Below are 22,219 nucleotides of genomic sequence, written 5' to 3' on the forward strand. Positions count from 1 at the left end.
AATGAGTGGTAGTGAAGATAAGGAATGCAGAAGGAGTGAAACGGGCAAGAAATTGATTGGAGATAACCAAATTATCTGGAAAACAGGAAGTACAAAAGCATGGCGCAATCGCCGCAGGCCACACGCGATCGCGTGCACGAGAGCCAGCAGGGGGATTTGTGTGTGTGTAAACACACAAATCCCTGTGCTCTTAGAGGAGAGGAGACAGATCGTGAGTTCCTACAAAGTGGGAACAACGATCTGTCATCTCTCCTAGTTAGTCCCATCCCCACACAGTTAGAACACAGTGAGGGAACACACAGTTAAACCCATGATAGGACCCTAGTGTTAACCCCTTCCCTGACAGTGATGTTTATACAGTAATCAGTGCAGATTTATAGCACTGATCGCTATTCAAATGTCAGTGGTCCCAAAAGCACGCCAACAGTGCCGATCTGTCTGCCGCGATACCATTAAAATTGCAGATCAACGCCATTACTAGTAAAAAAAAATAATAATAATAAAAACACCATAAATCTTTCCCATAGTTTGTAGACGCTATAACTTTTGCGCAAACCAATCAATATACGCTTATTGTGATTTTTTTTACCAAAAGTATGTAGAGGAATAAACTGATGAAGACATTTTTCTTTTTTTTTAAATTTGGGGGATATTTATTATAGCAAAAAGTAAAAAATATATATATTTTTTTCAAAATTGCTGCAAATTTCGTTTGGGTACAGCACTGTATAACCACGCAATTGTCAGTTAAATCGACGCAGTGCCAAGTTGTAAAAAGTGCTCTGGTCTAGAAGGGGGTAAAATCTTCCAGGGCTGAAGTGGTTAAACACGTCCTTTATATGTGTTCTTATAAATGATGTCTTCTTATATGCTTTCTCATATAAAGTGAAAAGTGAGAGCCACCACCACTAACGTGTATACAGCAATTACAACAATTTCTCCAAGCTTATGCAACAATCAATGCAATATTTCTTCTTACACTCTTTGATGTATAAACTCAGTGTACTCACCTCAGTGTGTTGACCTATTATACCAAAATAGGTCACCATGAGCATTATCCTTTACGAGGTCTCATCCACCTCTTCAACATGCCACCATCCTGTTTCCACCTGGTCACCTCCATTGCTTTGTTCCAATATGAACCACACTTATAAAGGTTATTCATCCACTGGCTCCTTCGCTCAAATGAAAAAAAAACTCCACATAGTTTTTTATCAATAAAAAACAAAATCGCTTTTTTTTTAATTAAAAAACTATTAAAATACCACTCACAAGCAATGTGCACTAATCCAGCAGTGTAAGACCTTAAAAGTCATTAATATGCCATCATTAATATGCCATCAAGTTACTTACCCCTTTTAAAACATGGACCTCGGCATCACTTACACTGTAAATATCCATCTCTCAGTATGATTTTACTTTTGCAGTGGTCAGTTCAAGATGTTCTCAATATTTCTTTTGCAGGTGGAAGCTGAAGAAGAGGTAGCAACAGCAGAGGAGGTAAAGCAAAAATACAACTAAAGAATTTTGTATGACAGTCTAATGCCGCGTACACACGACCGGACTTTTCGAGGGACTAGGTCCGGCGGTCTTCCCGACAGACTTTCGGCAGAGTTCCAACAGACTTTCCGAATGAACGGACTTGGCCACACACAATCACACCAAAGTCCGACGGATTCTAACGTGATGACGTACGACTGGACTAGAATAAGGAAGTTCATAGCCAGTAGACAATAGCTGCCCTAGCGTTGGTTTTTGTCCATCGGACTAGCATAAATACGAACGGATTTCTCCATAGGAACTGGGTCTGGCAGAGTTCCGGCCGAAAAATTTGAAACATGTTCTATTTCTAAAGTCCGTCAGATTTTTGGACAGCAAAGGTCCGATGGAGCCCACACATGATTGAATTGGAATTGGAATTGGATTTGTTCCGCCAAGCATTTGCTGTCGAAAAAGTCCGGTCGCGTGTACGCGGCATAAGCTTCCTATGCCCCGTACACACGAGCGGATTTTCCGTTGGAAAAAACGTGGATGTTTTTTCAGACGGAATTCCGCTCAAGCTTGGCTTGCATACACACGGTCACAAAAAAGTTCTCTGAACTTTCGACCATCAAGAACGTGGTGATGTACAACACTACGACAAGCCGAGAAAATTAAGTTCAGTCTTCCGAGCATGCGTTTAATTGTTTCCGAGCATGCGTAGGAATTTTGCTCTCAATCGAGAACCTGCTCTCAATCTTTTGCTGGCTGGAATTCTGCCAGCAAAAGTCCGATGGAGCATACACACAGTCGGAATTTCTGACCAAAAGCTCACATCCGACTTTATGGAAATCAATAAACTTCCTTTACCTTCTCTGACTAAACCAAATCCTGCTCCATTTGTGTCTCACACGCTCCCCCTCCCAGACACTGCAGGCTACAATGGAAGGTTTCAGCAACAGTGCTGCCAAACAAAACAGTGGGCAGTACAAGGTGCTTATTGACAAGCTGGGGTCAATGCTAGTAGCCATGCCCCCTGCAACATGTTTGAAACCCTGGTTCAGGCAGGCTCCACCTACATAAGAGTGGCAACTCTGCTCTGAATTTAGGAGCAGTGCAGCATCGTTGCCACACCATTACAGGAAGCTGCATTAGATGTGCTTCACTGGCAGGATCAACAGGTATTTTTGTGAGACTTTGCAAGGGGAATAAGAGAAAACTGTAAGTGCAAATGTACATTTAATTATGCTTAAAAATATATATTCTCCCGTCATTTTTAACCGCAGCCAGGGCTATAATTCCTTCCCACTGGAGAGCCACACAGATGCCCATTAAAAATGGCTTCTATCATGGACCTAGAGCAACTTTTGGTGGCAGAATATGACAGACTGGACAAACAAACTTCTGCCTCCCTCTTGGACTGTATTTCGTAATCCTCTGGAATTCTGAAATATGATTTCTTCCTGAAAAAAATGAAAGGAAAAAAAAGTTCATATTATCTAGATCATTGCGAAGATGGGGATGTACCTCCGTAACCCTCCTACGTCACCCTACTTCTCCATCAGTTGTTTGATTCTTCCCTGATTTTGGTTTCGATAATAGAAAGATAGAATAGACACATTACTAATGATTCTGATACCAGTTGGTTAACACTAAATGAATGATGTGGCTATTTGGATTAAGATTTTATCTGCATACCTCTGTTTGGTACAACTATATTCACATTTGAGTGCCTATTAAATGCCACTCCAAGTGTCTACTACGATATACAGTATCTGTAGGAAATGTTGTAATTGTCCTTTTCTATTCTCTCTGAAAAGTCAATAACTGAGATTACGTGCTTCAGTGTATATACCTGTATGTGTGTGTGTGTGTATATATATATATACAGTATCTCACAAAAGTGAGTACACCTCTTAGATGGCCTAAGTTGAGTACACATGCTCAGCATCATATCCAGAGGTTGTCTTTGGGGAATAGACGTATGAGTGCTGCCAGCATTGCTGCAGAGGTTGAAGGGGTGGGGGGATTAGCCTGTCAGTGCTCAGACCATACGCTGCACACTGCATCACATTGGTCTGCATAGCTGTCATCCCAGAAGGAAGCCTCTTCTAAAGATGATGCTTCAAACTATACTGCAAACAGTTTGCTGAAGACAAGCAGACTAAGGACATGGATTACTGGAACCATGTCCTGTGGTCTCATTAGACAAAAATAAACTTATTTGGTTCAGATGGTGTCAAGTGGGTGTGGGGGCAACCAGGTGAGAAGTACAAAGACAAGTGTGTCTTGCCTACAGTCAAGCATGATGGTGGGAGTGTCATGGCACTGGGGAGCTACAGTTCATTGAGGGAACCATGAATGCCAACAAGTACCATGACAGACTGAAGCAGAGCATGATCCCCTCCCTTCAGAGACTGGGCTGATAGGGAGTATTCCAACATGACAACCCCAAACACACCTCCAAGATGACCAATGCCTTGCTAAAGAAGCTGAGGGTAAAGAGGATGGACTGGCCAAACATGTCTCCAGACCTAAACCCTATTGAGCATCTGTGGGGCATCCTCAAACCGAAGGTAGAGGAGCACAAGGTCTCTAACATCCATCAGCTCCGTGATGTCATAATGGAGGAGGGGAAGAGGACTCCAGTAGCAACATGTGAAGCTCTGGTGAACTCCATGCCCAAGAGGATTAATGCAGTTCTGGAAAATAATGGTGGCCACACAAAATATTGACATTTTGGCCCCAATTCGGACATTTTCACTTGGGGATGTACTCACTTTTGTTGCCAGCGGTTTAGACATTAATGGCTGTGTGTTGAGTTATTTTGAGGAAACAGCAAATTTACACTGTTATACAAGCTGTACACTCACTACTTTACATTGTAGCAAAGTGTAATTTCTTCAGTGTTGTCACATGAAAAGTTATTTTAATTCACTTTTGTGAGATACTGTATATATATATATATATATATATATATATATATATATATATATATATATATATATATATATATATATACACACACATACAGGTATATACACTGAAGCACGTAATCTCAGTTATTGACTTTTCAGAGAGAATAGAAAAAGACAATTACAACATTTCCTGCAGATACTGTATATCGTAGTAGACACTTGGAGTGGCATTTAATGGGCACTCAAATGTGAATATAGTTTTACCAAACAGAGGTTTTTTTTTTTTGTTTAAGAATGGCACTGTTATTTTAATGGCCTCTGAAAGTTTTCCTCATTTGATACATGCTTCCATTCCCAGGAGGGAGGAGAGGCCGATGATGAACAAGGAGAGGCTGATGATGAACAAGGAGAGGAAGAAGAAGAAGAAGAAGGGGAAGAAGAAGAATCATAGACCTCAGCACTGTCATCGTATTAATAGCCAGGTTAGTCTCCGCACAGGAATGCTGTATGTCTCTGACTGTAATGCATATGTTTTTTTACCTGGAACAGCTCTTTATTCTTCATGTACACTAGCCTACACTGGCAGCTCCTAAATTTGAGTTTAGTAGCTTCTGGTGTTTTTTTGCCAAAGCTTCTAAACTCAACTCCATAAAAGCCTATGGGGTTGAGTTACTAAGACAACTAGACTGTGCACTTTGCTGTTTTTTGCCAAAGCTGTTAAACTCACTTCCATAAAAGCCTGGCAGGGGTCGGCAACCCGCAGCCCATGGGCCGCACCTGGCCTGCCACCGATAATTGTCCGAGCCATCAGTGCCCCTGATTATTTAACGGGCACCCGGACCGTGGACATGTTCGCAGCTGTCCTTTTCATTGGACAGTGACGACCGGCTCGCATCAAAGCTGGATGGGGGGGGGGGGGGAATCGGCTAAAGTTAACTTTTTACATTAAATAGCAGGTAATTGGTTGCCAAGCAATCCCAGCAACCAATCGTCAGCCTGTCGAAAAACTAAAAAGTTAACTTCCCCCATCTAGCCCTGTGATACCAGCCGCTTGCCACTGTGCTCTACACCTGTCTAAGGTAGGAGAGTTGTACCAACACAGTGTGTTTTTGTGTCCATGGGGTAGGGTGCAGGGGGGGGGGGCAGAGGACACTATTGGGGCAGAAGACAGAGGACACTATGGGGGCAGAGGACACTATGGGGCAGAGGACACTACTGGAGGGGTGGGGTGCAGGGACAGAGGACACGGCTTTAGGGGGCACAGGAAACTTGCTATGGGTGGAGGGGGTCAGAGGACACTACTATGGGAGGTATGTGGAGGGGGACAGAGGGCACTGCAATGAGGGGGTCCTATTAGGGATCCCATCACCCCTGGAGACAGGGACCCCTTCTCACTTGGGGACAGGGACCCCATTCTCACCTTAAGTGGAAAAAGGTTGCTGACTCCTGGCCTATGGGGTTGAGTTACTAAAGACAACTAGACGGTGCAGTTGCTCTAGAGCAGGGGTCTCACACTTGCGGCCCTCCAACTGTTGCAAAACTACAAGTCCCATGAGGCATGGCAAGGCTGACTATTACAAGTATGACTCCCTCAGGCAGAGGCATGATGGGACTTGTAGTTTTGCAACAGCTGGAGGGCCATCAGTTTGAGACCCTTGCTCTAGAGCTTAGTAAATGAGCACAAGCTCTACTGACTTCTATCATCCAATCGCAAATGTGCAAGCAAAAATGCTGTTTTTTTTTTCCTTGCATGTGATTGGTTATTCTTTTTCTTTGCAACGTGAAGCTTTATCTCATTTAATATGCTCTGGAGCAACTGCACTTGCAGAGTGCAGTAAATGTACACATAGGAGTTGATTTACTAAAGGCAAATAGACTGTGCACATTGCAAACTGCAGTTGCTCCAAAGTTTATTAAAAAAAGAAAGACATGTTGGTACAATGCCCAAGGTGCTCAACATGAGCACAATGAAAATACAGTTCAGTACACAATTACGTTTCATATTTACAGCTGTATATACAGAGATCAATGATACATTTGTCACATAAATGGATAACATCCAGTCATTTATTAGCTAAGTAAGGGTGAGTCGGGCATCAGACAACACTCTATTAGGCATGGAGGTATGAGCACGTCCAGATCTATAAACCAAGTATAGGCTCTAAGCTCTCAGGTAGTTGTGATAGTGAGAGTGGATGAACACCAAGGGTCCCACACCTTACTATATTTAGTGGGGCAGTCCCTATGCTTAAAGATATTTTTTTTCAAATGGGAGGATCTGGTTCACCATCTGGAGCCACTGTCAGGTAGATGGAGAAGCAGCTTGATTCCATATAATCACTATGGCCTTGTGAGTCAAGAAGAGTGTTTCTCTCCACAGAATTCTAGTGAATTTTAACCACTGTTCCCCATCGAGAAAACATATCTGTGGAGTACATGGCATAGGAACTGATAACAATTGGGATACTATTGCAAGTACCCTTTTCTGATAGCCAGCTATAAAAGGACATAACCACATGATATGATTAAAATCAGCTCTGAGATGGATGCACCTAGTGCACCCAGGTGTAGGAATGTGGCGCATAGCATGTAACCTTACCAGTGATAAATATGACTGATGCAGCATATACAATTGAATTAATTTATTATTTATGGCCAGTGAGAAAGCTAAAAAGGGAAGAGCATGCCTCCTCCCTTTCTTCCTAATGACTTATTTATGTAGAAGTTGGGAGTAAACATCAGAGAGTAAGCCCTTGGGACCCTGAGACCTCAGTATACCTATCAAGGGGTAGTCCGAGAACCAGGGTGCATTAATTCCAAATTGGGCTTGTAAAGCATGACAAAGCTGTAGGTACGGGTAGAATACTGTCTGTTGGAGATCATACTTTCTTTATAAGTCATCAAAAGAAGCCATCACATCCCCAGTATAGATGTCATCTAAGAGAGTTTATCCCCTTTGCTCCCAGAAGGCACTTTCAACATCTGAGGAAACATGGGGTTATGACACTGAGGTAAAGCTATGTCTATGTCAGCAAATCCATCAAGGCGTTTAGCCTGTTTCCAGACCAGTGTGGCTAAGGTCAAAATCGGCAGGCAAACTTTGGGCATTAAGTCCAGAGGCTTCTTATTAATAAATGTTTTAATTGTACATACGCCTAATGTGACTCCACCACCACCGGAGTGACTAGAACCAGCCAATCAACTAGGTAGCGCAGTTGTCCTGTCAGGTAGTAGTAGCGTAATTTTGGAAGCGGCATTCCAGCCTCGGCCTTGGGTCACTGCAAAACAGAGAATTTCAACTTTCACCTGTTCACCCAAATAAAGGAGGTACGCATTTGCATCTAATACTTTGAAAAATGACTTGGGTACCACCGTGGGCATGTGGGGTGTTATATACAGACATTTGGGGAGAAGGATCATCTTTATCATATTAATCCTTCCAGCCACAGATAATGGAAGTTTAGCCCAGACATTACGCTTAAGTCTAATTCCTTGAACCAGGGGATCTATATTAGCCTTTAGTAATTCCTTAGTTGATAATGTAATAATTACCCTTAGATATTTAAAGGAAGAAACCTGAAGATAGTTCTTAATGACATTGGCTGTATGTTTGGGGTCAGTGTCCTGCTGAAGAATAAATTTGGAGCTAATCACATGCTTCCCTGATTGAATAGTATGATGTATAAGTATCTGCCTGTATTTCTCAGCATTGAGGACACCATTGATCCTGATCAAATCTCCAACTCCATTTGCAGAAATGCAGCCACCACCATGCTTCACTGTTGCCTGCAGACACTCATTATTGTACTACTCTCCAGTTCTTCAGGGAACAAGCCTCCTGCTACAGCCAAATATTTCACATTTTGACTCATCAGTCCAGAGCACCTGCTGCCATTTTCTGCGCCCCAGTTCCTATGTTTTCATACGTAGTTGAGTTGCTTAGCCTTTTTCCAGCCCATCAGAGTACCTGAGTACCTATCTGCAGCCCATCAGAGTACCCGAGTACCTTTCTGCAGCCCATGACTCATAGAATATACGTTGGGCTTTTGCTTTCCAAAATTGGGTCATTTTGTGGGTAAGTCCTGGTGCTCAAGGACTTTCAAAGGTGTGATAGGTAGGAATGAAATGAGATGTGTAATGTATGCTCCTAGAATGCCTGAAGGTACTACTTCAATGTTGGGCTTCTGTATGTGGCCAGGCTGTGTAAAAGTCTCAGACATGTGGAATCGCCATACTCGGGAGGAGTAGCAGAATGTTTTTTGGGAAAAAATATATATAGCCAGCGTCGCTACCTAAAAAGAAATATCATGTGCCACATCCAATATTGAAAGAACCAAAAAGAAGGATACCCTATAGGGTGGACTTTTAAGGCACGGGATATTTATTATCCCAAAAAAAAAAATTCAATAATACATTTTAAATAGTTTATTACAAAAAATACACAGGAAAAAAATATGTATACATTAAAAACATGAAGTGTTTGAACATCTCTCAGAGAGTAGATACAACATGTGAATACACCTTTATAGTCAAAAATGGTTTCTCATACCCAACGCGTTTCAGAGACTATAAATTCCTCCTTCCTCAGGGGTGAGAATGTAAGACAAACCCTATTTTAAAGAAATATAACAAAACAGTATATCAAAAAATACGTCAAAGTAGACTGTATATATACACAGAATATTACATATGAAAAAATGGACTTACAGATGCTCAAACAGTATGTGCAGTCACACTTCAGTTAGTTTAAAACCACATGTGCTTGTCCTAACGTTGGGGTGTTTGCTTTCCAAAATGGGGTCATTTTGTGGGCAATTCCATTGTCCTGGTGCACCAGGGCCTTCAAAAGTGTAATAGGTGGTTGAGAAATGAGATGTGTATGCTCGTAGAACTCCTGAAGGTGCTACTTCAATGTTGGTGCTCTGTATGTGGCCACGCTGTGTAAAAGTGTCACACATGTGGTATCGCCATACTCGGGAAGAGTAGCAGAATGTATTTTGGGACATAATTTGTTTTATGCATATGCTTTGTGGGAGAAATAACCTGTTAATATGAACATTTTGTAAAAATAAAATAAAAATCTTAATTTTGCAAAGAATTGTGGGAAAAAAAATTACAACTTAAAAAAAACTCACCATGCTACTTACTTAATACTTTGGAATGTCTACTTTCTAAAAAGGGGTCAATTGGGTCATATTTGTACTTTCCTGACTTGTTAGGGTCTCAAGAAATGAGATAGGCCTTCAGTACATCAGGTGTGATCAGATGTGATCAATTTTCAGTGATTGCCACCATATTTTATAGATTCTATAACTTTCACAAAGACCAAATAATATCCACTAATTTGGGTTATTTTTGCCAAAGATATGTAGCAGTATAAATTGTGGTCAAAATTTATGAAGAAAAATTACTAATTTGCAAAATTTTATGACAGAAATAAAGAAAAGGGCATTTTTTTTTTTACAAAATATATGGTCTTTTTTTATTTATAGCACAAAAAATAAAAAACCCACTAGTGATTAAATACCACCAAAAGAAAGCTCTATTTCTGTGAAAAAAGGACGCAAATTTCATATGGGTACAGTGTTACATGACTGAGTAATTGTCATTCAAAATGTGAGAGCGCTGAAAGCTGAAAATTGGTCTGGGCAGGAAGGGGGTGTAAGTGCCCATTGAGGTGGTTAAAATGCAAATCAATTTATAACTTTTTTGAAATGCGTTTTTATGGATATTTTTGTTGTTATTCTGTCCATCACTGGTAAAATAAACCTACCATTAAAATTATAGACTGATCATTTCTTTGTCAGTGGGCAAACGTGCAAAATCAGCAGGGGATGAAATAATTTTTCTGCCTTACTGTATACTATCCCACAACATAAAATATTTGTACGCAAACACACGGGGCAGTTATAGTTACTCATTAAATTTATAGGGTGTGATTCTTGCTTTGTAATATTGTGTGCAATGATTGCCCTTCACCTTTCCCTTCTCAGAGGCAGGGTTCTTAAAGAGTAAGCTCTTTGGTAAGCTCATTGGTGTATACTTTTATAATTTTTCATTGTATTTATCATTTGTGTTCATGCAAAGTACAGTTGCAGCAACTTTTTTTTTCCTTTTCAGACTGTTTAACCAATCGGCATTCTGTCACTCCACCTTGATTTGTTCCCATGAAGTCTATTTGTGAAATCTGCAAGCTGGACGCTCTACAAAGAGACAAATAAAGAAGTTCTCAGAGAGACCTCCTATTTCGGCACCTTAGGCTCATTTTCACTCGCAAATGACTGAATGTGTTAGACTTTGCACTGGATATCCTCAGGATTTATTGCCAACGGGATATCATGATCACAGTTTGTAATAAAGTTGGAAATAAACCTTGTATATTTTTCATGGAGGCTCAGAAGTGGCTTCACTTTTTCTTATTTACTTCCTAAATGCGTTGCAGTAAAAAGATTCATAAGCATATGGTGGAACCATAAAAGTGGAACTCCAGACACCAACTCAATATCAATCTAGAAATTATTATTTCTTGAATATTATTATTTTTTTTTTGTAATGAGTAAAGAACCCTTTAAAAGAACTATAAATTTGCTTTGATCCTTCTTCCCTGCTGACGTCCATAGTGTGGAGAGCCAAGGAATGGGGTGTAGAGGGGGGCATCAACACAACAATACATGATTGTGCAATGCTGACGGTGGCATAGTCAGAAGCTTGTCTAAAAAACATAGTCCAAGAGATGATGGCTGAATGCTCTACATGCAAAGAAGGCAAGTCAAGGGAGTCATCACACCTAGAGCTAGCCTAGTTAGCTTTTGAAGTTGAAACTGGAGTTCCACTTTAAGCATTGTGTATTAAAAACTGCTGCCCTATGTATTTTTCTCATAATTTACTTTTTACCTTAAGATTTATTCCAGTGTGGTCTTCTTCTCCTGCCCTACTCTCCTACTCCAGGTCCCTTCCTGTGCCACCATCATTATTATACATGTAGTATTGACCCCCGAAGGAAGTGCTGGTTTTGTGGGGCTTACTGTTACCTTCTTGACCTCATCTCGCTCTAGGGTTTCCCGAGGTAGATGGCCCAAAGAAAGGCAGAAACTGACACTGGATCTTCTTTTGGGTTATTTATTTAGAAGATAAAACAGCCTCTTAATGAAGGGTAGAGAGTTAGGAGAAAGTTCAGGTACTTTTGGAACTGCAAAAATAGAAAGTCTCTTACAGAAGAAATCCAGAGATTAAACCGTTTCACAGATTCTCACAACCTCCAGATAGACCCCTTCTTACGGCCTAGCAGCCGGTAGGGTGGTAGGTAAAGCGAAGTCTCTGCCACAGACTCGAATGTAAATTACTTTAGCAAAGGCTCTGCCACAGACTTGGATATGAATTACTTGAGAAAGGTCTCTGCCACAGACTTGGATATGAATTACTTGAGAAAGGTCTCTGCCACAGACTTGGATATGAATTACTTGAGAAAGGTCTCTGCCACAGACTTGGATATGAATTACTTGAGAAAGGTCTCTGCCACAGACTTGGATATGAATTACTTGAGCGTAACCAAGGGTCATGGACAGATTTAGAGAACCATCATATGGTACCAGTAAGATTGTAAGTCTATGAAGTGTCCTTCAACTGAGCCTCCAGGCTCCTTCAGAGAAACCAGGCTTGTGAATGGCTTCCTCCTGAAGAGTGCTCCCCTGCTTGCTTCCCCAATTGCTGGGCCTCTCCTTAGTTGAGATGGCACCGGACCACCTTTGAATCCTCAGGCCTCGACATCCATTCAGGCCTGTCCCTGCAGTTACTTCGCCTCGGGCTATCCAGCCCCGAGACTCGGAATTGCATGGATCCGTATCCCAGGCCAGGAGGGCCATGGGGGCTGGCCAGGAGGACCAGGACCAAGCAGACAGAAAATATCTTCTGGACCGGAACCCGAAAACATGTGATCTCAGTACCTTAAATACCACCTCCCAGAGTGCACAGCAGGAGAACACTCCTACTGGGTTGGTTCCGAGAAAACGTGGCACTTAATACACCCGACTAGACTGCGTTCTAACCACTTACCGGCGGTGACAGCGACACCTGCGGTTAAGGATAACTCAGAGCAATCCAGCCAGACTAGTACTGAAACCATAATTTAGAAAAATTAGCCCTAAAACCCAACTGTGGTTTCAGGAATATTCATTTTCAAAAACATATAGTGCATGCTCGTCAGGAGCCGGCGCTACATACTCCCCCCTCCTATTTAGACGATGTCCTCATCGTCTGGGAAAGAAAGAAAAAACACTTTCAGTCCTAGAAAAAATAAGTACCTGAACTTTAGGGTTGGAAGGGGAAATGGAAAGGAAACACACAAAAGAAACATTGAACAATGTAATATTCTTAACGGTTGACACAAACAGGTCACACATTACACAACCCAATTCCTGTCTATCTACACCACCCACTCTCCGGTAGCTTGATAGATGCTCTTGGTGACTCCTGGAAAGAAAAAACAAACACACAAAAGAACAGTAAAACATATGCTACTCCTATATTACTAGAAGGCAGAGTCTCATCCTCAGCAGACAATGAGACTCTCTCTCCTTACTGCTGCAAATTTTCATGCTAACGTACAAGAGACCAAATATTTTTTTTTTTTGCCAAACCCACACCACCTAGTGGTAAGAGTGATGAAGTGCAAGTCCTTCTTTAAAATAAGTGGTGTGGCCAGTGGATAACCCTGACACTGAGCTTTCTTAGGAAAACTAGCTCTACCTAGCTAACGCCACAGTCCTTGTATTTCAGAAAAAAAAACTTTTTTGAGCCAAGAAAAAAAACAGTTCTGATAGTTACTCCACCAATAAAATCTTGGGTCAGGCAAAGTAAAAGTCAGTGTTTTCCCCTGAGCGTCCACCGTAGTGATGAAGTAGACAACATTGTCCCTTCCCGGCCGGCAAATAACTTTTATACAAATAAATTATACCTCCAAGACAAATTAAGTAGCGCTCATAATATAACAAATGTGCAAAGTGAAAATAATTCAATTTATCACCCCGTGATACAGTGATATAGAGAACTAAAAGTCCATTTAACAGAATGTTGAAAATCACAAAAGGGGAATCAATCTTTACAGATTCCTTCAGACTTCCACCACACCAATGTGCTTGTGACACCTCGTCCAATAAAAACGCACTCACCGACTGATGTTTCCTCCCACATTCGTGTTTGGCAAAAAAGCAGTGTAAACTCCCCTTGGGTCTATCCCACGATCATTCCGTGCAAGGCTCATCCATATATAAAAAGTGAGATACAATGCTCCAGATAGCGTGATATCGTTTTAAAAATGTATTAAAACACCACACACATCACTTCAATACATCAACTCACATATTAGATAAAAATGGCAGCATCAATTGAAAAGAACACAGCAATTTTTCACCAAATGATCAGGTGTTAAAATGCGGATATAGCGGAACTCAAAGTGTGCGTTGTAAGCTCTCACCACTTCCCAGCCACTGCTCCCGATAAACTGGACTAACCACGAGCACCTGCGTCTTTCTGTCAATGACGTCCGTATCCGTGTGGCCACGCCCCCCAACATGTTTCGTCACTCTGGCTTCTTCCAGGAATATAAATATGTATTTGTCATATCCATGGGATCCCTGTGGAAGATGGAAAAGGCACCGCTAATACAATGATCTTCACTAGCTTCCAGGTCCCAGGCCGAGCAGCTACCTTGCTGTTTAGTGAAAATTGCAGGCTGTTAGCTTGGCATAGACACCATTCAGAGAACACTTTTCATTTTCTCAATGAATGCAAAACATTCTCTGATTCAATGAGGTGGAGAGGGTGGTCGGTGACCTCACAATCACAGCAGAAGCAGTGCCTACTACAGTGATTTCCAGCTTCTAGAGAGATCCCACATACACTACATTACTAAAAATATTGAGACGCCGGCCTTTACACACACATGAACTTTAATGGTATCCCAGTCTTAGTCTGTAGGGTTCAATATTGAGTTGGCCCATTCTCTGCAGTTATAACAGCTTCAACTCTTCTGAGAAGGCTGTCCACAAGGTTTAGGAGTGTGTCTATGGAAAGGTTTGACCATTCTTCCAGAAGAGCATTTGTAAGGTCAGGCACTGATGTTGGACGAGAAAGCCTGGCTTGCAGTCTACGCTCTAATTCATCCCAAAGGTGTTATATTGGGTTGATGTGCAGGCCAGTCAAGTTCCTCAACCCCAAATTCACTCATCCATGTCTATATGGACCTTGTTTTGTGCACTGGTCCAAATTATTTGGTGGAGGGGGGATTATGATGTGGGGTTGTTTTTCAGGGGTTAGGCTTAGTCCTTTAGTTCCAGATGAGGGAGCTCTTAAGGCATCAGCATACCAAGACATTTTGGACAATTTCATGCTCACAACTTTGTGGGAACAGTTTTTGGATGCCCCCTTCCCGTTCCAACATGACTGCGCACCAGTGCACAAAACAAGGTCCATAAAGACATGGATGAGCGAGTTTGAGGTGAAAGAACTTGACTGGTCTGCACTGAATCCTGACCTCAACCAGATAGAAAACCTGTGGGATGAATTAGAGTGGAGACTGTGAGCCAGGCATTCTCGTCCAACATCAGTGCCTGACCTCACAAATGCTTTTCTGGAAGAATGATCAAACATTCCCATAGACACTCCTAAACCTTGTGGACAGCCTTCCCAGAAGAGTTGAAGCTGTTTTTGCTGCAAAGGGTGGGCCAACCCAATAGTGAACCCTACGGACTAAGACTGGGATGGCTTAAAAGTTCATGTGTGTGTGAAGGCAGGCTTCCCAATACCTTTGGTATTAATCAGGGCCATCTTTAATATTGATTGGACCCTGGGCAAAAAATTTCTTAGGGCCCCCCTCCCCCATGCAATTTCGCTCTCCACCTTCTCAAAGACATACAATAAATAGCAGCTAGACTTAAAATCAGTTTACTGTATCAGATCAGGCAGCGATTGCGATTGGTTACCAGAGGTTACAGCATATCATTACTGCTTGCTAACTGGTTGCTAGAGGTTACATCATTCCTTAAGGCTCACTGATTAGTTGCTAGAGGTTACAGCACATTTCTGCTTGTTGATTGGCTGCTAGAGATTGCTGTACAGTAATACTGCTCACTGGTTGCTATAGGTTACAGCACATCTTCTCCTCACTGCAGGGGGGCATGATATACCTATGAATGCTGCCTTTATTTACATATCAATGCAGTTGGCCTCAGCTATTTACATATGCATGTCACTGCTATTTACATATGAATGCCAGTATTTACATGTAAACACAGGGTCTGCAGGTGGGTCATCTGTACACAACAATAGGGCAGAGCTGGGCAGCATTAGTAGCAGCACAGGACTAAAACTTCAAGGGACAAGGGAATATAAACTGAGATAGTTGGCAAGTATGAGGCAGCTGCTTTGGGCCCCACAACAATGACAGGGCCCAGGGCAGCTGCCCCTTTTGCCCTGCCTTAAAGACGGCCCTGGTGTTAATAGAGTGTACATACTTACATTGATCCAAGATGGACCAATGTAAAAATCGCCATGCCTGGAACTGAGCTTTACTTTAGATTTAGGTTTAGTTAAAGTTTAAAGGAGAAGTGTGGGTTATAAAAAAAAAAACAAATATACATACTCACCTATATGCTGCAGCTGTCCCCTGCCGGCTCTAAGACCAAAAACAAGATAATCATATGACTGCATATACATTAGTAAGGGGCAGTGACTGTCAATTACTGCACTCTGCTCTTCCCCTGCAGCAACCACTGGAGCACTGGGCTGTGGAAAGGGCAGGAGCGACTGGCTCAATGGCACGCTGAGAAGCTGAGCCTGCTACTGGTCAGGCATCTGGGTGGATCCTAACCTTAAAGTCGGGATCCCTTTACAGCCTAGACATCACATCAGCTGACAGCGTTGGCTGAATCTGGGTGACAGGAGTGCAGAAATAAGTGCACTCCTTTGACCTAGAAGAGAAGTATTGTCCAAAAAAGCTGTGGCATTACTTCTCTTTTAAATGGTCTATATATACAGGATGTCATGCAAGTTTCACCCAAGACTTCCACATTTTTCCAATTGTGTTTCTTTGCGAAAATGTTTAAATCTTTGGGTTAAAGTTTCAATCGTGCGTGACAACATTTATAAATGGACCTGTAATTGTACCACACCTTACATAATGACCATACAGTTCTTTAAACCAATGTTAGTGGATGGGAAGTTTATGCTGACATCAACACTGTGTTTCCTTCCCTCCTCATAAATCAGCAACCTTTCAACCAGAGGAAAGGCTATCCAGATTTTTGGTATACTAAAAAAAGATAGGCAGAGTGGTAGTAAAGTCTTGTGTGACATTTTACCTGCTGGAAAGCCTATAATAAAGCTTACCTGTAGGTAAAATGAATTTCTCCTAAATGCACACCATTTTGGAAGTGCAGCAGCCGGTGATATCAATGGCGCATGCGCTCTAAAGGAAAGGCATTCCTGTGACCTTCCTTCAAGGCTCTGTGCTGTGCCTGGAGCTCCCGCGCGCATGGAAAGGAGTCATCGTGGCTCGGCCAATCAGATGACCGAAGCCTGCGAACCTGGATGGAAGACCGCATGAAGATGGCAGCCATGTCAGCGGTGACAGAGTGCTGCTGGAGGGTTTCGTTTTAAGGTAAGTATTTCATAATGTGTTGGCATGTGATGCATTCTAGCACATTATCTTACCCTGCATAGAGAATTATTTTTTTTTAAGAAGCTTTACTACTGCATTAAAAGAGTGGAATTTTTTTTTTTATCCCATAGTCATACTTATCTAGGTGAATCAGACCAATGCTGCATTTTGCCCACAGTTAATCTGTCATGATAGACCCAAGTGTATATATATTTAGACACATTCACACATATATTTTGTTTTTAATTTTAATTCCATGTGGTTGGCCATGGGCAACTATGGGGTTCCGCAGATATATGTGGCCAATGGGGAGATCGGGACTTCCTGGTTGGGTGCTTTCCGTGGACTGAGGCTTGGTCTGCCCTCTCCCGGAAGCACTCCTACCAATCGAGGTTTGGAGTGCACACTCGGCATAGACTTCCGGTGTTCCGCCATTTTGGGTGGGGCTTTTACATTTTCTTCTATTTTGTATAAATATGACAGCAGTGTGGGGAGCCACATGATGCCCCTGTTGATGACTGTTTGAGTCTAAACGTGTAGGGATGGCTATTTGACTCTTCCACACTGCTTTTTAAACATTTTTATGCCATTTTTTATTACACTATTGTGTTCTTTTTATGTCTCCTTGACTGCGAGAAATTTTCCAATAAAACATTATTGGCTGATCTGCACTATATGGAGCACTTTTCTTCCCTCTTTTTTTATGACATTTTTGTCACCGGTGAATATTGACGAGTTGGATTGTGAGGTTGTAGACGTGCCTAGAGACCATCTTCGGCTGCAAACCTATCCCTGTGACCAGGACCTCGTCATCATACTTAAAGACAGTAATACATGACAATACATTTGACCCACTGCCATATGGTATGTGTGTCCACCTTTGCTGGTAAGAGTACCTCATTCAGTGTTTCAAGCATTGATGTTCTCCATGTCACAAGTATTACATTCTTCTGTAGTCATCACCCCCGAGACATTACTGTTGATCTCCATTCAGATTTAAATCTTTCAGACAGACTTTTATTCACCAGTTTCACACTGGCCACCGGACTTTCATTTGCACATTATTGTTTACTATGTGATTTTTATATATTATTCACATGACTATTATAAGCCTTAGCGCTACACATTTTTTGCTTACATTCTCCAAATGCTCTCCTTCCTCCAGCCAATCAGATAACAAGGAAGTAAGAAAGTTACTGGCCAATTGGAGGCATGGTAAAAGAGGCCAGAGCCCTTTCATCCCTGAACTCTATCATTCTGATTTGGTAAGGACCCAAAAGCCCCTCCAACATCCCTGATCTCAGATGATGGAGAATGAAGATGATGGGAGATGGGCAGGATTTAGGTGGTGCACAAGACAATAGGATGACTTGTGGTAGCCTTCTTTTTGTGCCTATTTCCTCATCTTTCAATCCTCTCCCGCCCTCTACATTTACCCTTTATGCCTTTCACCCTGTGAGCTCAGGGTGTCATGGACACAAACTCTCACCATATCTTGGAACATCCCTAAAATGACCCAGGAATGCTGGAATTTTGTTAATGTTGTCAAACCATTTCAGGATCTGTTAAAAACTTTAGCAGGACTGTCGGGGAATGTTTAGAAACATCTATGCTTTAGGTCAGTCTGCTTTGATGAAGCTGCTACAGGGAGGAGGGGGGTTTGAAGGTTCAAGAAGTACCACGGCTCAAGAATGTTTCTCTCAACATTTATTCCTCTGGGGCATGTCACCCGGAGCATGTAGGTGGGGCCTAAATATGGTAATTTCTTGGGGAAGAATCACTCGCACACAATATATGATGCACATAGGTATTTATGTTAATCTTGCAAAAACTTCTTCATACAATAGTAACCAATGGCAAGCCCTTGACACTTGAAACAGCTTCAGTAAATAATTGGTCCCAGTGGCTTCAGTTATTGGGGGCAGCATTCCTTAACAGAACAACCTGCGTTGGCTTCAGGCTCATGTATTGTTTACCAGAGTGAGTGTCGAGGAAGCCTTCCCCGCCATTTCCTTATTTGTCTGAAACCTTTTACTACTAAGTTCAGTGCTGTCCCTCACAAGCAGGTTCCTGTCCCTGTCCAATACTTGCCAAAGTGATAGAGGTTCCCTTTTTTAAAAGGTTCCCTCATCCTCTAGAGAATTCTGGACAACTTTCATTCTCGAGGAACTGTATAGAGTCCCCAAAGGACCAATTCCCTTGTGAGATCCCTCTGTGTGTGCTGATTTGGCTTTCTCATTTCTTGAGAGAGGTTTTCTGCAATCAAACATTTTCTAAGTATGTTGACCATTAAGCGTTCCAAATAATAGTAGGGCAGGTCGGTTGCAGTCTTAAAAAAAAACAGTCCTTTTTAAGATTATAAACTAGCAAATAAAGATTGTGCGCTACCCCTCCAAACGAATGGATAAACAATTAATTTAGCTGCTGCAACCACTGAATGTGTTCCCACACCAATGTAACCACCAGTAAAATATATGTGCTTGTGCTGCTAAATTCTGCTAGTAAAGTGTCGCGAATAAACAATCCATGTCAATCATAATATGCCTGAACACTGTGAAACAAAATTAATAAAATGTATTCAAAATAAGATGCTACAATGAAGTCTTGAATCTAAGGATACACATAAACATAATATATATAATGTGAAACAGGGGTAGGCAACCTCTGACACGTGAAGCTTCTTTTGCCGGCACTCGACTCCCTCTTCAGAAGAGCAGCGCAGGAAAGTGTCAGTGAGACAATAATGCATTCCAATTTCAGAATTCCCCATGCCCGCCACACCTGCACTGAGGGGGAGGCACTGTGCCACCACACATTGTATTCCTGAACCTTTGCCTCACTTACTACTGAACCCCCGGCACTCTGTGTCCCTTTAAGCCACAGCCAGTATTCAGTGCAATGAAAATCACACCCATCCACATTTTCTCAGCTGCGGGGGCCCAACTTATGATCCTGCACACAGGCCCACTTCAGAAAATGCCCCTGACCTGAGCTCATCATTACGCATCCATTCCATATGCTTGTATGTGACATCCCATACATCATATACATCCCATACATCATATACATCCCATACATCATATACATCCAATACATCATATACATCCCATACATCCCATACATCACATATATCACATACATCACATGGGCTGGCTGCGAGAGGTGGATCAGCAGGATGAGTGCACAAGGACAGGTAGATGTGTCTCATCTCTGCTTCCTTTCACCACTCTGCATATCACACATATCATAGATGAGAAGAGGGTACAGCGGTGGAGCAAATGAGCAGGAGGGTACAGCGGTGGGGAAAATGAGCAGTAGGGGTTCAGAGGTAAAACAGAAGAGTGGGAGGGTAAAGCGGTGGGGCAGATGTGCTGGAAGGGACAGTAGTAGAAGAGATGAGAAGGGGGTTCAGCAGTGGGACAGAAGGGCAGGGGGGTACAGTGATGGGTCAGATGAGCAGGGGGGTTCAGTGTTGGGGCAGAAAAGCAGAGGGGTAGAGCAGTGGGGCAGATGTGAGAAGGGGTTCATAGATGGAGAAGAAGAGCAGGAGGGTACAGTGGTGGGGCAGATGTGCAGGGAGTCATAGTGGTGGAAGAGATGAGGCGGGGGTCCAGCAGTGAGAAAGAAAAGCAGGGGGGTTCAGTGTTGGGCCAGATGAGAAGGGGGTTCAGTGTTGGGGCAGAAAAGCAGGGGCATAGAGCAGTGGGGCAGTTGTGAAAGGAGGTGTATTGGTGGGGCAGATGAGCAAGGGGTTACAGTGGTGGGGCAGGAATGCGGGGGGAACAGAGGTAAGACAGATGTTCAGGAGGTACATTGGTGGGAGTTCAGCGGTGGGACAGAAAAGCAGAGGGGTACAGTGATGGGGCAGATGAGCAGGAGGGGTTCTGCGTTGGGCCAGATGAGAAGGGGGTTACAGTGGTGGGAAAGATAAGCAGGGGGGTTATGTTCTGGTGCAAGGGAGAAAGGAGGTGATTGGTGGGATAGATAAGCAGGGGGCAGAAGAGCAGGGGGAATAGAGGCGGGGCAGATGAGAAAGGAGGTTACAGTGGTGGGGCAGATGAGCAGATAAGTTCAGTGTTAGGACAGATGAGAAGATGGTTCAATGGTGGAGCAGATGTGCATGGAGGTACAGTGGTGGAGGTACAGTGGTGGGGCGGATGAGCAGGGGGTTACAGTGTTGGGACAGAAGAGCAGGGTGATACAGTGGTGGGGCAGATGTACAGGGGGTTACAGTGGTTGGACAGATGAGAAAGGGGGTACATTGGTTGGGCAGATGAGCAGGGTGGTACACCCCTGCGGTTTTTATTTTTTGTGCTATAAACAAAAAAAGCGTAAATTTTGAAAAAAAACACATTATTTTTTACTTCTTACTATAATAAATATCCCCCAAAAATATATATAAAAAAAACATTTTTTTCCTCAGTTAGACCGATACGTATTCTTTTACATATTATTGGTAAAAAAAAAATTGCAATAAGCATTTATTGATTGGTTTACGCAAAAGTTATAGCGTCTACAAAATAGGGGATAGTTTTATGGCATTTTTATTAATATATTCTTTTTTACTAGTAATGGCGGCAATCAGGGATTTTTATCATGACTGCGGCATTTTGGAGGACACATCAGACAATTTTGACACATTTTTGGGACCATTGGCATTAATACAGCGATCAATTCTTTAAAATTGCATTGATTACTGTAAAAATGTCACAGGTAGTGAAGGGGTTAACCACTAGGGGGTGGGGTTAAGTGTGTCCTAGGGAGTGTTTCTAACTGGGGGATGGGCTTGTGTGACGTGGACACTGATCGCTGATGACAGGGAGCAGATGATCAGTGTCCTGCCATTAGGCAGAACGGGGAGATTCTGTTTACATCGGCATCTCCCCGTTCTTGAGCTCCGTGACATGATCGCGGGTATCCCCGTGGCGATCGAGTCCGGGGGTCCCGGGGGCACGGTCACAGAGCTCGCAGCAGGCGCTCGCGTGCACGTCAGGAATTTCAAAGTAACGTATGGTTACGTTACTTTGCCCAGCTGCGCCATTCTGCCGACGTACATGTGCCAAAAGCGGTCGGCAAGTGGTTAAAGAAAATACAGATGGACAGTTCATAGAAGAAAGGGCATGTGTAAGCAGCAAAAAAGACAGCTTCATCCAAATGTTTCCACCAT

At 42.6% G+C, this 22,219-nt stretch overlaps 1 protein-coding gene across 2 annotated transcripts in view; it reads left to right on the top strand.

The window, feature by feature from the left end:
- The window catches only part of SH3BGR (SH3 domain binding glutamate rich protein), a 123,249-nt gene extending 112,460 nt beyond the window's left edge, over positions 1-10,789 (top strand). The window contains exons 5-7 of one of the 2 annotated variants that reach the window (XM_077479863.1): positions 1,465-1,500; positions 4,756-4,879; positions 10,518-10,789. In XM_077479863.1, the coding sequence (XP_077335989.1) occupies positions 1,465-1,500; positions 4,756-4,848 (129 nt within the window). In that variant the 3' untranslated portion in view covers positions 4,849-4,879; positions 10,518-10,789. The remainder of the gene's footprint in view (positions 1-1,464; positions 1,501-4,755; positions 4,880-10,517) is intronic. The other variant, XM_077479864.1, reaches the window with a different exon arrangement.
- Positions 10,790-22,219: the final 11,430 nt, after the last annotated feature.

This window comes from Lithobates pipiens, unplaced genomic scaffold, assembly GCF_037356315.1.
Source record: "Lithobates pipiens isolate NorthernLeopardFrog02 unplaced genomic scaffold, aLitPip1_a1.2 Scaffold_16, whole genome shotgun sequence".
NCBI lineage: Eukaryota > Metazoa > Chordata > Amphibia > Anura > Ranidae > Lithobates > Lithobates pipiens.